At 44.4% G+C, this 16,154-nt stretch overlaps 1 protein-coding gene across 11 annotated transcripts in view; it reads right to left on the bottom strand.

Annotated features, from left to right (window-relative positions):
* Positions 1-2,007: 2,007 nt before the first annotated feature.
* CAMTA1 (calmodulin binding transcription activator 1) overlaps positions 2,008-16,154 on the bottom strand; it is a 231,678-nt gene continuing 217,531 nt past the window's right edge. For 4 of the 11 annotated variants that reach the window (XM_042051362.1, XM_042051361.1, XM_042051363.1 and 1 more), the window contains 3 exons: positions 14,877-14,907; positions 11,447-11,517; positions 2,008-5,500 (listed from right to left, as the gene is read on the bottom strand). In XM_042051362.1, the coding sequence (XP_041907296.1) occupies positions 5,437-5,500; positions 11,447-11,517; positions 14,877-14,907 (166 nt within the window). In that variant the 3' untranslated portion in view covers positions 2,008-5,436. Of the gene's footprint in view, positions 5,501-11,446; positions 11,629-14,876; positions 14,908-16,154 lie in introns of all 11 variants that reach the window. The other 7 variants (XM_042051368.1, XM_042051369.1, XM_042051367.1 and 4 more) reach the window with 4 other exon arrangements.

Raw genomic sequence — 16,154 nt, forward strand, 5'->3', positions numbered from 1 at the left:
GCTGGGGGGCGCTGTGCCGACCCTGCCCGCCCCGGGCGGTGACGGGACCGGCAACGGCAACAACGGAGCGGCGCGAGCGGGCGCGGGGACAGACACACGGACAGACACGGACACACAGATACACACACAGACACGGGGACAGACACACGGACAGACACGGACACACAGATACACACACAGACACACGGACACACACACGGACAGACACGGACACACAGATACACACACAGACACGGGGACACACACACGGACAGACACGGACACACAGATACACACACAGACACGGGGACAGACACACGGACAGACACGGACACACAGATACACACACAGACACGGGGACAGACACACGGACAGACACGGACACACAGATACACACACAGACACACGGACACACACACGGACAGACACGGACACACAGATACACACACCGACACGGGGACACACACACGGACAGACACGGACACACAGATACACACACAGCCACGGGGACAGACACACGGACAGACACGGACACACAGATACACACACAGACACGGGGACAGACACACGGACAGACACGGACAGACAGATACACACACGGCCACAGGGACGGACACACGGACAGACACGGACACACAGATAGATACACACACACAGACACGGACACACGGACAGACACGGACACGCAGATACACACACAGACGGCCACGGGGACAGACACACGGACAGGCACGGACACGGACACACAGATACACAGACAGACACGGACACGGACACACAGATACACAGACACGGACACACACACGGACAGACAGACGTACACACACACACGGACACAGAGACACGTGCATTTCGTGGTGCTGTCACTGGTGTCCGCGGGCGGCCCGGGGCTCTCCTTGTCCTCGTCCCCGCCCTGGCTCCAGGGGCGCCCGGCGGGGCCCCCGCGCTCGCTGCCCCGGGTGCCGGCGGGGCTGGAGCCGATGCTGCCCCGGCACCCGCACGCCGCTGTCGGTGACCAGAGCAGGGCCGGTCACACGCCGGGGTTCGGCTGCTGCTGGCGGTGCTCCCGTGGGAGTCCCGGGGCTACTCCGCCAGGGAACATCGCCCTCCGCAAGGCACTGGTGGGAGGAAGGCACTGGCTGCCTTTGCACCACGTGTTGTGATTTCTCTTTTTCCCCTTATTAAACTTTATCTCACCCCAAGCATTCTTTTCCCTCATGTTTAGTCTTCCAGTTCTTTCCCGCCATACGCCTGGGGATAAGGGAGGAGGTGCGGGAGTGGACACAGCTGGTGGGTGTCTGTCTGCTTTCAGGACGGTCAACCCGCCGCGATAGTAAAGAACCCAGCAATTAACAGCCATGTAAAATGGAAAAATGGGGGGAAATGAGAGAGCAATTTGGAGAGTTAAATGCTGATTTATTCTTAAAGAGAAACAAAATTGAACTTTCTCTGCAGTCAAGAAACTCTCTTAATGAAATCTCATCTGCTGTTGTGGAGCTGAGTTTAGGAAGAGCTTGCTCATAATGGTACTAACATAGTCTCAGACTGACCAGACGATTAATTTACTAAACCTGGTTTTGGGTTTTGTCTGCTGGGCCAGCCTTGTAGTCTGGTGCAAGTTTCATTCTTGAGGACCAGTTCATGTAAGCTGCGTATTTGATTAGTGCAGTAATGACTGCATCTCTTAGGTTTCTGCATCAGCAGCCCTCTTCAATTCTGCCATTTGACTCTGCTTTGTGTACACTGTAGGATTAAGCATTTTGCTACCAGGTCTACATGGTTTCTCATGAAAACCCTGGATGGGATTGTCCACTGAAGAGGAACTACAAACAAAGCTCTGGGGGCTGCACCTGCTCATGGGCAGGCTGTGGACTGTCACACTACAAACTGTAAAAAATCAGATGCAATATACTTACAAGCAGGTCATGTAGAGCAGAAACATTTTTTTTGTGGTTCCTTACAGTGACTAAAGGATTACTTCGCTCTCAAAGTAGGATGGAAGAGATGTATTCAGAAGAAGGCACACACTTTGTATGGGGAAATTTTCTTTTTTAATTTACAGCAGAAAGAATATAAAGCATTCAGAAAACATTTTCCATATTTTAAGGGCAATTCAAAACATTTTGCATGGTTCCAGCAGCTGAGTTCTTCAACAGATCCATTGATTCAGTGATGCTTTACATGCACAGTTACAAAAATAAAACTTACAAAAGAGAAGACATCTATACTAGTTTTACATGCAAGTCTTGGGGACCCCCCATTGGGCACCAGCTATTGTGTGGAACTGCCATAAGCGTGCAACCAGAGAGGGGGTTCATGTTATATTCTGTATTTCTTTCACACAGTATTACTGCTGTCGAATGTGTTTCACAAAGGAGCGATTCTATTATCAGAAGACAGAAGATCTGGCTCCTGGCACTTGGGAATTTGAATTTTCCTAGAAAGCTGCACTTACTTATCTTAGGTGAAAATGTTAAGTTCCACAACCACAAAGAGGGTTTGAAGAATCACTTCACTGTGGGGGAGTGCTCCTCCCTCCCCAGTGACACACTGAAGGGTTACGGCCCGACACAACAAAGCACTTGGGAGCTGTACCTGGCTTCAAGCATGCCGGGAGTCCTGGAGCTGTGCTGCAGAACTGCCTGCATGTTTAACAGCCAGTACAGGCTTAAACGTTTGGCTGAAGCAGGATCTAGATTAGTAGATACACCACCAGGCCCATGGATCTGGAAGAGTAATTTGAAATAGCTCTGTATATTACTGAATCATTTTCTGTAAAGACAAGGAGTTAAAACATTTCCACTGAGGTCACTACTCTTGTTAGGAACAGATCAATTCTATATTGTTACGTACTCGTTAATGGGTGCAATATTTCAGTTTCAAAATGTCAAGAGTTCTTCCAGTACTAATACAGAGCATTTCCAATTCATTCCAAAGGAGATTCTTCAGCGTCTCCTGTTCTGTTTTGGCGTGAGAGGAAAATTTGATGGTTAAGATTCCAATTGCAGACAGTAAATCGAGGCTTCGAGGCTGCCCACAGGCACAGTGCGAGCGCCAGGCCATTTGTTTCGCCTTTTTCCCTTTTTTTTAAAATTGAATCAGGTCATAAAGCAGCAGTTCAGAAATGTACAAGAGAATTCTGGTAATGAGCTATAGCACATCTACTGTAATTCAATGCTGGCAGTGAAAAGAAGTAATTAAAAACAGGTACAATTATAGAAAAGGCACCAAGAGCACTGACCCCAGTTTTTTTTGCCACAATCTTTGTTTTTACTCTTCTTTTAAAGACACCAGTTTCAAAGCTTCTTATGTGTGAATATTTTTTGGCTTCACAACAAGCCTTGCGTTTAAACATTGCAGTTGGTGGCCGGGATCAAGCAAGAACAACTATTCCAAAACTAACAATCTCAAATTTACACAAGTTCATTCAGAAATTTCAAACTGCCATGAGCGAGACAGACAGGAGCAGTTTCTGATCTCAGACACATGTACGTGACCCACAAGTAATGACACGGACTTCAGGAGTTTCTTCCCTTACATTCCTGTGTAATGAAGATCAGAACTGGTTCCCATTGTTGAGAATCTGTGACAGTTTTAAATTAGTAGTTCAATTTAAAAAAAATCTAATTTCTTTGGCTCCTCACTATGTGGAAATAGCAATATACCATGACACCCCTACAGGATCAGTTTGCATCTTTTTTTTAAGTTTTACTTAATTTTTTAAAATTTTTTGTGCAATTTTTATTACATTTTCTGACTTCCAGCTGGAGATATGAAAATGTGAAACATATTTTCTACTTTCGTACTATTTATTTTTTTTTCATTTTATGTTCATTCTAAGTGTTCTTTATTGGAGTGAGTGTATGGTGTTAAGCTAAATACGGTTTTTGTACTCTTATGATTATCTGCTTTGCAAAAGTAACTTAATTTTCTTAAGCAATATTAGCATTCACATTACTTGGCACCATTGGCAAAAAAAAAAAGAAAAAAAAAAGACGGGGGTAAAAAAAAAGAAGGAAGGAATACATAAATTAAACCCAACTGAACCAAACTCCTGGTAGCCAAAATCAAATGTAAACATATCCTTTTTTTCTTTTTTTTTTTTTTTTAAAGTAATGTTGCTCTGCCTTTTTTTCCTAAGTCTAAATACAGTAGCTCTTTTTTTGCCATTTAGTCATGCTTTAGCAAAAATGTTCTTCTAAAGAACATTTAAAATAAAGTTTCTTATAGTGAAATAAAGTTTTTGTTTCATTTTACAGACCATAGCCACTAATGCTTTGCTTTGTTCATTTCTTTTTCTTGAGTTCATGCACATATCTCTTTAATATATACAATATGTACAAACAATACATCCACACTCTTCTCGTTCATTCAGACAAAACTATACAAATAATAATTTTATCTTGCCAAGTTATTGACCCTTTGTGAATAAAATATTTAGTAATTAATCAATATATTCCCTTTCAAATATTTTTTTCTCATTTTCCATTTCTACCTTCTATATATACAGAAACTGCCCAGATTTTGATGAAGTAGCCAAAATAAGAAATTTACTGGCCAGAATGCAGCACCACTGATCTTTAGGTGGCATAAAATGTCCAGGCAACATATGTACGTGACTGCAAAATGACAAGAGGTTTGACAAGTACATAAGAGAAAAAGCTACATGTTTTACAAATTATTTAAGAACTTAATTAAAACAATAGTACATGAAGGTAAGGCTAGAAAATAAAGTGCTGAACATGAGAGAAAGTACATGACAGCTGATATGTTTGCAGGTTCTAGTAAAAATACAAAAAAAAAAAGTGTAAAACTTGCTTAAGCTGCTCTCTCTGTTCCTCATGCAATACCCGTGTCTCTCATACACCAACCCCTCCTGTAAGTTCCCACGGGATGTATTAAAAACCTGCAGATTTAAAAAGTTGCATTAAGTGTGCTGTAGAGGTTTAAATAAAACACAAAAGACAGGAGTGCGAAGGAAATGAGGATGCATGGACCCAATAAAGATGTACTGATCTAAGCCCCTCCACTGAGACTCTCAAAGCTTCAGTTTCTTGGAGATGACTGACAGGTGCAGGAACAGCATTCTTGTGTTGCTTGTGCATTCCCACCTTTTCTGAACAATATTTTTGGTATAATATTTGTACAGTTCCACATGTTGTTTAATACAGCCCTATATGAAAAGGATAATTAATCGCTTCTTCCTTCCTTCTCGGAGAATGAAGCAACTCACGATTTCCTCCTGGTGTCTTGTTTTCCCCACGATCCAACAGAAGATTGAGTTCCAAGATGTCTTGCTGAACAAATTAAAAGTTGTCCATGAAAGTGCAAATGCAATGACCAAAACATTACTGTTAAAATCCTGCAGCTGGTATTTCCAGAACTGCAGTGGGTATTTTTGTTGTTGTTGCATGTCTCTGCTAAAAACAGAAAATGAAAACAGTCTGAAAAGCAATGTCACATTGCTACGGGATGCTGCTGCGTATCTTCAAGTTCCTTGGCCTTTTTCAATTCTTTCACTCTGAAAAAACAAAGAGGAGCTATGTAACACTTCTATTACAAATCTCTTGAAGACAGAACAATCACAAGGATTCATCACTCCAACCTCCCGTGCAGAAGAGGCAGCTCCCAGAGACATGGCAGGAGGGTAATGCCTTCCCAACACCATAAACAGTTGGAAGCGCAAGAATGGACCACTGGAGATCCCAGACAAACACGTTTGGAGAGACACTTGGTTCCAGTTAATGTTTTCCCCCAGTAGTGGCAACTACAGCTGGGTTTTGTTCTGGTGTTGGCCTGATTGTTTGAGGTTTCCCGGACTGCTGTTCACTGCCTGACCCTGCAGCTGCTTCCTATTTGTCGTGGCAAAGGGGCTGTTCAGTGCTGAGCCCTTTTCTCCACACAGTGCTGAGGCAGCGACAGCACAGTGGGGGAAAATCAGTCTGTCCAGCTTGGAAAGGAAGCCTGGTGCTGATACAAGAATTTAACGTAAGAAAGTATTTATGTGCAAGCAGAAGAACCGGTATGGGTGTGAAGAAAGGTACTTTGTTTCACAAGCACTCCAGCTGCTGGTGCCTGTACATTTTATGTTGCTGGTAGCATGTTGGTGTATTTTCCCAGCAGTGCAGGATGCTGTGTGCCAAGGGAGATGAACCTACAGTGTGGAAGTCACTCTTCCTAGATGTGGCCTCATGCTCCAGTTCTCAATTCTCTCAAATGCATGCCACACCTTACCTCCTCTAACCTGTCAGCACAAGAACTAAACCATCACTGAAAGCCAAGAAAGTTAAAAATTAAATTAAAGGATGAAGAAAAGGGAATCATTTCAATCCCATTGAGTGAAACAGCTCTGCACTGGAGCTGGGCAGCAGCAAAACCTCTGCTCAGGCTGAGAACCTGGCTGTGTGTCAGTGCAGGCTCCCTGCAGAGGAGCCAGACCAAATCCAGAGGTATTTCCATGCTGCCCCTAAAACAAAAGGTGCCCAGCTGTGCTTGGGGCTGGCTCTGCCTCCGCTTGCAGGGATTTCCTCTGCAGTGAGGTCCCTTTGCCACCTGCCTCTACATGTCCTCCCTCTGCTCCTGCAAGGGGAAGTCCCCCACAAAAGGAGCAGTTTACAGCTCAAAATGAAAGGCGATCTAGCTAAGCATGTACAGGCTCAAGTGCTCATGTGATGTTGCAAAAACTTGAAAGGACAAGTAACAAAGGTGTAATACAAAAAAATAGTGTAAGAGATGCAAATCTGTGTAATGCAACCAGCTACAAGTGAAAGCATTTAACAAAGCCCAAGTAAATAAAAGTAATAAAACATGTCAGGAGAGCTGAGAAGCAGCAGTGACAGTTTGTAGCTACTGTGCGTAGACTTACACCCACACATCTTCTTCTGGCTCTTGCACCAGCCTGCTAATATAAGGATACAATGAAGGCTATAAATTGATCTCTATAAATACACCTCCATTTCACGTTTTATTTAGTCATTTTTCTGCATGTACTGTTAGTCAGAACCACAGTGAAAAGGGAGCTGGCTGCTTTTACCTCTGTTTTAGCTGACTTAAAGCTCTAGCACTCAAATGCATTCTCAGTATTTGTGAAATGTGGCCAACAGGGGTCAAATCAGACTAACCTGTATGCAGGTTAGACCTTTGCTAATTATCTTAATTCCACTGTTGGAGAATATCATGTATGGAAAGACAGAGGGCTCTGCTAGTCCAAATGCACACAGTGTGTTCAGAGTCTGATGGCCACTGCTGAAGGGGCCCCAGCATTCCTGAAATCCAAGCCCAGAACAGGAGCCCAGAAGGCTCTCCCAGGTGCCAAGCAGTGCTCTGGTCCCCAGGCTGAGGAAGGCACAAGGCAGCACCAGGGGTTCTCAGTTCCTACTTGGACAGTGCTATGCCGAGCCTGACTGCCTGCTACAACTTCACAGAGAAATCTTCTACAGAAGATTTTGGCTCTACACAAGATGGTGTCTAAAAGAGCCTGTTGACATCAAGAGAGTGGAGACTCCAGCACTGCACAGAAGGCAGCAACAAGCCTCTACTCAGGCTGACAGCCTGAGTTCTATCTAAGTTCATTGGGGTTCTTCATGCTGAGTACAGCTAGATCCCCTTCTCATTGCAAGAAACAGGAGGGCTGGCACAGTAAGCCAAAACCAGTCACAAATTACAAGCTACTCATCTTCAGTCTATCTAGTTTTATTTTATTGGAGCAGAAAAGCAGCCTCTCACTTGAATTTATAACCAATATTTCTAGTAGTGCACCATTTAGAAGCAGGAGAGCCAAAATCCCTGGTGCTGTGCTAGAAAAGGTGTTGTGCCTCTGTGCAATGGACAGTTTTTAAGGCTTAGATTAACTGTGTTTAAGATACCATCAATTAATGCATGATTTGCAGTGCAACTTCCAAGTGTTTTCTGTTGCACTTCAGTACTGTAATGTAAAATTAACCTGTTATTATCTCACTGAGAACATGCACATTAAGTAAGCTGGTGGCTCTTCCACTGAGACATGCTATTCCTTACTTTAGCACTTCACATGCAAGCGCTACACTAATGAAGCACTTTTGCTGGAAGAATGCAAGACATGCTTTGCTGCAAACTTCAACCTACAGCATGCAATATCTGTACTGGTGCAGAACTATCCCATCTGTTTGCCTGGAACACACATGCCAACAGAAGTTAATTACTGCAGCACTCAGCGTTTGCACTAATACAGGTCCTGTTCAGAAACAGAGAATCACAGAAACAGAACGTAAAGGGTTGGAAGGGACCTTAAAGATCATCTAGGCCCAACTCCCCTGCCATGGGCAGGGACACATTGCCCTACAGCAGGTTGCTCAAGGCCACATCCAACCTGGCCTTGAACACTTCCAGGGATGGGGCAGCCACAGCTTCTCTGGGCAACCTGTTCCACTGTCTCTCAATCCTCACAGAAAAGAATTTCTTCCTAATATCTAACCTTAAGTTCTCCTCTTTCAATTTGTATCAATTACTCCTCATCCTATCACTACAGTTCTGGATGAAGAGTCCCTTTTCAGCTTCCCTGTAGCACCCTTCAGACACTGGAAGGTGCTGTGAGGTCTCCACCACCTTTTCTTTTCCAGGCTGAGCAGCCCCAACTTTCTCAGCCTGTCTTCATAGGAGAGGTGCTCCAGTCCTCTTATCAGCTTCATGGCATCCTTTGGACTTGCTCCAACAGTTCCACATCCCTCTTATGCTGGGGACACCAGAACTGTGTGCAGGATTCTGAAAAGAGCAGAGTAGAGGGGGAGAATTCCCTCCTCCCCTGCTGCCCACACTCCTTTGGATGCTGCCCAGGACACAATTGGTTTCTGGGCTGGGAGCACTCAGTGCCAGCTCAGGGTGAGTTTTTCATCAACCATGACCCAAGTCCTTCTCCACAGGGCTGTTCTCTATCACTTCTCCCAACCTGCCTGTGTGGGGGGGATTGCCCTGACCCTGCTGTAGGACCTTGCACTTTATTTTGTTGAACTTCCTGAGGTTCACACAGTCCCACCTCTCCAGCCTGTCCAGGTCCCTCTGGATCCATCCCTGCCCTGCAGCGTGTGACTGCACCACATAGCTCCGTGGTGTCAGCAAACTTGCTGTGGGTGCCCTTGATGCCACCACCCATGGCACTGATAAAGATGTGGAACAGTAGTGGCCCCACTACTGGCCCCCACGTGGACCACAAGCCACTGACCACAGCTTTTTGCACGTGGCCATCCAGCCAAATCTTCATCCAGCCAGTGGTCCATCCTTAAAACCATGTCTCTCCAATTTAGAGACAAGGATGGCATATGGGACAGTGTTGAACACTTTACATTTGCAACACGTTCCTTGGTCAGGTGTGATTTACATTATTTACATGCAGGTATAATAATTACTGCTGAAAAACACGGACACAAAATAGTAGAGAATTTCCCTAAGGGTATAAACTGAAATCTGCCAGAGGTACATTAGTGAAAGATGCTATTTAGCATGTAATGGCTTAAAACAAACCCTGCATTCCACAGCATTTACACACGTGGGCCTCAAGATGATGACCATCCAAATTCACTAAGCTACCATATTTTTTAAATTAGTGGATCTCTTTGTTCAATATATGCAATAGTGCATGTGTCTCACTGCAGGGGAAGTGCAGGTAGGTCCTGTGAGTCCTTTATTCCATTAACAGACTGCCTGGTACAGATGGAAACTTGCAATCTGCAGCTGTCAGTCTCTCCTCCTCTCTCCAGAGTTGGCCCTGGGATGCCAGGGAAGTTCTTCCTTCTCCTGGCAGCTGGTGCAGGGCAGTCCTGCTCACCACAGGCTCTGCAGCAGGCACAGCCACAGTGAACTGAAATACCTCCAAACGTTACCAAAAATGGAACCAATCCATGGCCAGAGTGTCACTGGGGAAGCACTGAGGTGCTATTGTGAACACCATGCTGCTTCCTCAAACCATGATAAACAGGAGGTGCCAGAACCAGTGCATGCACTAAGGTAATGCTTTATCTAAAACATTTTGTCAAGAGAATCTAAAACTAATTGTCTTCAACCAAGTAATTCTTTCTTGGATAGTCTGTACTGCAGCCTTTCCTGTGTCTTTGAAGTCCTTTCAGTCTTTTGTTAACTCTTCTTCTCTTGAGTTCCTCACTCAGTGGCACTTTGATTTGATTACAGCAATATAAAGTCTCGATAGCAGGGGCTGGTATTTCCTCTTCATTAATACTCAGCGTAATAAACCCTCCAAATTTTTAACTGCAGTTAAAAAATAGAGGGAAGAATTTTGGACAAATTAGGACCCTTGAAAATAGAAATCTTCTGAGTACGTGCTGCTACAAGAGATTGTAAGTAAACAATATAGCACTGCCTTCATGCTACAAGGCAATCTTCTTTGGTTAATATTTTTCCACTCTTAAATTGAGGCAGGGGAAGAGAACCAAAGCGTAGCGTTTGCGGTTACAAGCATTAATAGACTGCTCTAAGAAAAAAGAACACTACTGGGATTTATAGAATTGAACAGCAGAAAGAATGTTCTTAGAGAAGATTGGTAGACTTGCAGTGAGACTCTTATTTTTTTAAACAACAGAGGAAATGAGGGCACTGGAAGTGATAGCAGCAGGCCAGGTGCTGCTGGATGGTGTGCAAACCTCTCCAGGAGTCTACAAGCACTGTCATGCTGGCTTGGATCACTTCTGGGAGCACCTCCCCGAGCTGAATGGGGGCTGGAGTGAGGACAGCTCAAGTAACACCCAGCTGCAAGTGGAACACCCCAGAATGGGAAACAGGACCTGGCTTTTGCAGGTCTCCAAACAAAAAAGCACCATCCTATTCCAGCAGCTCTGAAACCATGCACAAAACTGCAAGGACCGTACATCTGATTTCGCACCGATGAAGCCTTGAACAAACACCTCCTCAATAACATATTCTCTAGACAGTAAGCACTTCTAAGGCACAAAGTTACTCCCTCTGCAAGTGCTGAAGAGCAGATGGAAGGAAAAAGCACGTGCAATAGAGATGACCACTGCTAAGGTGTCTGAAATCACAGCCATGGTGCTGACATACTGAAAGAAGAGAAGATGATTTCAAACATGAGCTTTGAACCCTGACTCTTGGGAAATACATCCTGGTTCCCAAACTGCTCCAGCCAGCCCAAGTTTCTGCCTTTCACACTGTGTTGCTCATTTGGACACCATACAGAGGGTGCATCAGTATGTGCTGAAGCAATGTAGAAAGCAACAGCCCCAGCGAGTGGCAGCTCCTCTCCCCGTGCCCTCCCCAGTCCTGTACGAGGTGTCAGCAAATGAACCAGCCCTACTCAGGAAAAGTCACAGCAAACGATGGCTTCATGGGTAAAGCGTAACACAAAGCTGCTTCATCAGAGTGACTCCGTAATGCCCAGCCAGGGAAATGCTGAATGAGCCCGAATGCTGAAGATCAGTTTACAGGACAGGGTGCAAGAGCCAGAGAAGGCTGGCTGGCGAGTTACCTGTTGCTCTGAGAGCTGAAATGGTCTGTGGGATATTTAAGACAAGGGAGATCTTGCCTTTTTCCAGATACCTCATTTAGGCAGCAAAACAAAAAAGACAGAAAGGCCCAATAAGAATGACACCCGAGAGCACGCGGTCTGCAATTTAATACACACATCTGAGCTCCAAATACATTCAGCCCCTGCAAGAGGTAAATGAAAAAAGAAATTACTTTGAAAACTCTTGTTGCAGGTACAGTGACGCGTATCCCAATATGACATTTTCACACATCGTCCTGAACTCAAACAAATGGGACTTTCCTACCCCTTGAAATTTTCCCCCGTTCTCAATCTTACTAAGAGATGTGAGAAACCAGGTACCTCAATGCAATGCCTGCTGCACGGCACAGATTAAAACCACATAAAATATACAAGTCCCAGATGCACAGGAGTAAGAAAAGGTTTGTTGCTAAAATGCCAAAAGAGGGAAGAGTATGCAGAGAACAACAAAACATGGCAGATGTTGTTTATTCAGGTATGAAATGCAGCTGTACTTACCAGAGAACTGACTTCAGATGCTACACACTTGCTCCCCCAAAACTGGAGAGCAGCATTTAATCAAACCATGAGAACATGGCAGGGTAAGGGGGTCTATTTGTACATGGAAGGTGAATGAAGACAGTTTTTATTACTCATGGTCACAGGTAACAAGTGCACTTGTTCCGCCCCAGGGAGCAACTTTTGCTGTAGGCAGAAGGTGCCTCACTGGTCACCACCTAGTGATGGGAAAGACTCACTCCTTGTGATCTGCTCCAGATCATCTCCTGCCAAGGGTAGGGCAGAGAGGGTCACGCTGCAAGCAGCTGTGCTATTTGTTCAACTCTACACCCAGACTGGGAGCAAAGCTCTCTTCTGCAGGAGGCTACAGTGGATAGTTTGACTGATACACAGGCAAACATTTGTGTAGTGGGGCATGGTGAGTAGCTGAAATCCCTCCACTGAAGCAGGTTTCCTTAACTGTTACTTAAAGGCAACAGCAACTGGATGGGTTTTTTTTCCCCTAAAAGGTATTTTAATTTCTACTGCAGAAGGATAACAAGTCTTGTCTCACAAGAGTTGGCCAGTAAAATCTCCTGCCTCTCCTTCCTCACTGATCCTGGTGTAATGTCACCCAAATAAATCCAGAAAAAAAAAACCCAATCAATTTGGAAAGGTTTTAAAACTGAAACCCAGGAGCAAATGCTGCGACTATTATCTCCAACAGCACGAGTACAGAAAACACCCTGTTCGTGTATTACAGACAGACACATCTGCAGGCATGCCCTCAGCACAAGGGGCTGTGTCAGCCTGTGCACATCAGCAGGCCTGGGAATGCTCTTCATGTGTGTGCACGCCAGCAGCAGACACACAGGGTGTTACCAGAATGCAGAGCAGCAAAGAATGTTTTGCTATTACAGACTTACTTTGGCAGAACAGTAGTCAGTACATTTTGAGATAGCTCACAGTTTACTTTTTCCAGACAGAGAGCTGCCCCATTTCCCCATCAATCACACATCAGTGGTCACTCCAGGCAAAACCTGGAAATGCTACCAAACTTCCAGAATTTGCTTCCTGCTAATTTCTCATATGCTGTTCCACACGCAAAGCCTTAAAAGTGCAACAACTGTTTCTCCTCCAATACCAGCCTCTGCTGACAGCAACCCCTGCCCTCAGGGCACGTCTAGGCCTTTGCCCTCATTTCATCCAATTCCTACTTCACCTGTTATTAGTAAAAACTCCAAATTTTAACTTGTAAAGAAACAAGGACACACAACAAAAAATGGTAGCATAGAAGTCACAGTCTGGAAACAAATGTCATCAGCTGCTGCTTCTTTGTTAGCCTAAATAGTTAAACAAATAATGGTGGCTCCAGCAGGCTTTAGCCCAGCTCATGCTCTCACTCTTGAGCCTTGAAAATGATCTCTGCAATTCCAAGTCAATAAAACTCCGTGATCAACAACAAAGTTTTCTTTACAGAACATTACATGTTCTGTACATGAAAACAGGAGCAATAAGCACACAAACAGTGATGTTTCTAATGGCAGTTTTTGACAAAAACCCTGCTGCCCTAATGACCTCTCAGGTGCGAGACGGAACAGAGCAGCCTGCTGGCAGCTGAGGCACATGCCTTGAGAGATCTGCCATGGAATTCTCTCACTGATACCTGAAGATTTTTAGCTTTTTCATGTATTTGTAGCTTTGCAGATTTTTAATATAGAGTTTTATAGTTTCTAGCACCTTCTTACCCTTTTTCACACTTTAAAACAATAGCTAATCCTTTTGAACACATTATGTCACATTCTTGAAATTCTATTTAGTCTTATTTTCAAGAAAAGAATTTCTAACAAGGACATCTTGTTTTGCACCAGTGAGAATGAAAACAAGATACGGGGCAAAGAACTGGAGACACTCCAAGGGGCAGGCCCAAGGGTGGGTCACCATAGCCTCCTACTGGATGCACCTGCTAGACAGACTAATTAATTAACCTTATAAAAATTGTAAAAATCCTATACCACATGTGCCCATACCTACATTTTCCACATCTGAAAACTTTCATCAAAGAACTGCTCTTTATATTACCATTTTAATATTGTTTGGAAAGCTTTTCTTTTGATTCCAGGCAGCACCACCCCTTGCCACCCTGCTGTCATGCAGCCAACCAGCCACTAACATGACTGAACACACAGGTGAGTGGGCTCTTCATGCTGAGAATGAGACTCCCAGCAGAAGCTCTCTTGGCACTTACTACAACACAGTTACAGCATCTTCATGTCTTTTTTTTTTTTGTTTTCCTTCCCAATATGTGGATTAACAAACGAGAGAAACAGCTGTCAAAAAGCTGGCCCTATAAGGCAACCAGATGCGTCACTTACCAAAGACCAACTTCTAGAAGATAAGCACTGGTGCTTAACCACCTTTGGGAGTAAAAAGCAGTGTGAGGAGCTCTTCTGCTTCCATCTGGCTCAGGCAGAAATAAACACCCATTTAGAGCAGGCTGCACCTGTAGCGCAGCTTCCTATGATCTACCCTGAATGCTGCTGCAGACCATGACAACAGAACTCACTGAGTGTGTCTGAGAGCAGACCCTGTCAAATTCCAACATCTACTCACAGCCCTTTTGGATACTGAAAAAATACCCCACCGACAACGCCATCTAAGCATGCCCATGATGAATATACATGTCCTTTTTCACACATTCATGCATTGGTAACATCTACTGCAGAGCTCTGTCCTGTTACAAAAGCAGCAGTGTTAGTCATTGCAGTAGGGTTAGTTTAGACAGGATTCTTTCATATAATTAATGGAGGTGAAACTTACTGGCATATCTCGGCCGCAGCCCCATGCAAGCAAGCAGAAAGCAAATATATTTAAAATGGAAGAGAGGAACTGGCTAGCAGGCAGCTACACTCACCCTTTTGTACAGCCTATGGTCCACCAGAGGGCTTCAGAGTGCAAAACAATACCAAAGAGCCATTAGACACACATGGCAACAACCGTACCTTACCCAGAGCTTCACTTCAGGGAGGAGGAGACAGCACTTCTGCTTGCCTGGAGAGAAAGAACCCTTCCCACTCCTGCCTACGGGACTCCTCTTTACCAGGGAAAAGTAGTCCTGTGTTTAGGTGCTTTAGGGCAGAAAGTTATAAGCAAGTAGAAAAAACCCAACACTCTCATCCTCATGGCATTGCTAGCTGCATCCTGCCTTCCCTTGCAGCAATCATCTCTTTTCTATCTCATTCCAAATGCTACTCCATAGAAAACACTGCAGATCATAATCCTAGCTTAGCAATGCTTTAGATACCCCCAGAAGAGTAAAAGTTTCCAACAAATCAGAGAAAGAATAGGGGATATGAGGTTACCTTCCCAGTGCAAGCTGACTGTACCATACATGAATTCAGCTCACCAAATCCAAAACCATTTGGAACTCCTGGATTTCCTTGCAGCTCTAGATGTGTCACATCTGGGGACCACTAAGTAGGGGGAGTCTTCCCAAAATCATTAACCGTGCAAAGCTTTGGTTCGGCCTCAGGATGTGTTAGCAGCCAGCTTCAGGCTGGAAGTTAGTCAAGTACAAGCTGACAGGTTTGGGCACCATGGGAAGATGGGTGAAGCTCTCCTGGGAGGCCAGGAAGTTTCTGTTTCTCATTCTCAACAAACAACTGTGACAAATCATGTTGATACCGTGTTATGCTGATGCATGTTCTTTACCGGATTTTTGAGAATATGACAACAGATGGATAAATATGGGGGTTTTGTTCAAAGTCAAAAGGAAACAATACATGTCTGACGGTCAGAATGACTCCTGCTGATGAATGATCCCTTTTGTCTCCATGACACCGAAGAATATTTGGCTACTGCAACTCCAACATCTTCTCTAAGAGTATATTCAGCTAAAACTTACACCTTTTCTGCTTTTCATCAACATCTATGTATCCACTACTGAGAGCTCCAACTGCAGAACCTCCCGCTAACTCTCCCAAAACACCTGAAATACCTTCTGCTCAGGAAACAAATATTCAGTTCAAGAGATCAGATCCCTGAGGTGATCAGAATGACATTTGAGATATTAAGCCTTTGTGCCAAAAAGTTACTAAGCAAAATAGGACAAGATGACCATTTGAGCTCTTCTGAATGCAAGCAGAGAAAGAGTTCTCATAAGTGGCTTAAAGTAGACTTTGATCAATTTTAA

The sequence above is a fragment of the Corvus kubaryi genome, unplaced genomic scaffold (assembly GCF_017639235.1).
Source record: "Corvus kubaryi isolate FWS band 111438036 unplaced genomic scaffold, C.kubaryi_AGA036_p1.0 75, whole genome shotgun sequence".
Classification (NCBI taxonomy): domain Eukaryota; kingdom Metazoa; phylum Chordata; class Aves; order Passeriformes; family Corvidae; genus Corvus; species Corvus kubaryi.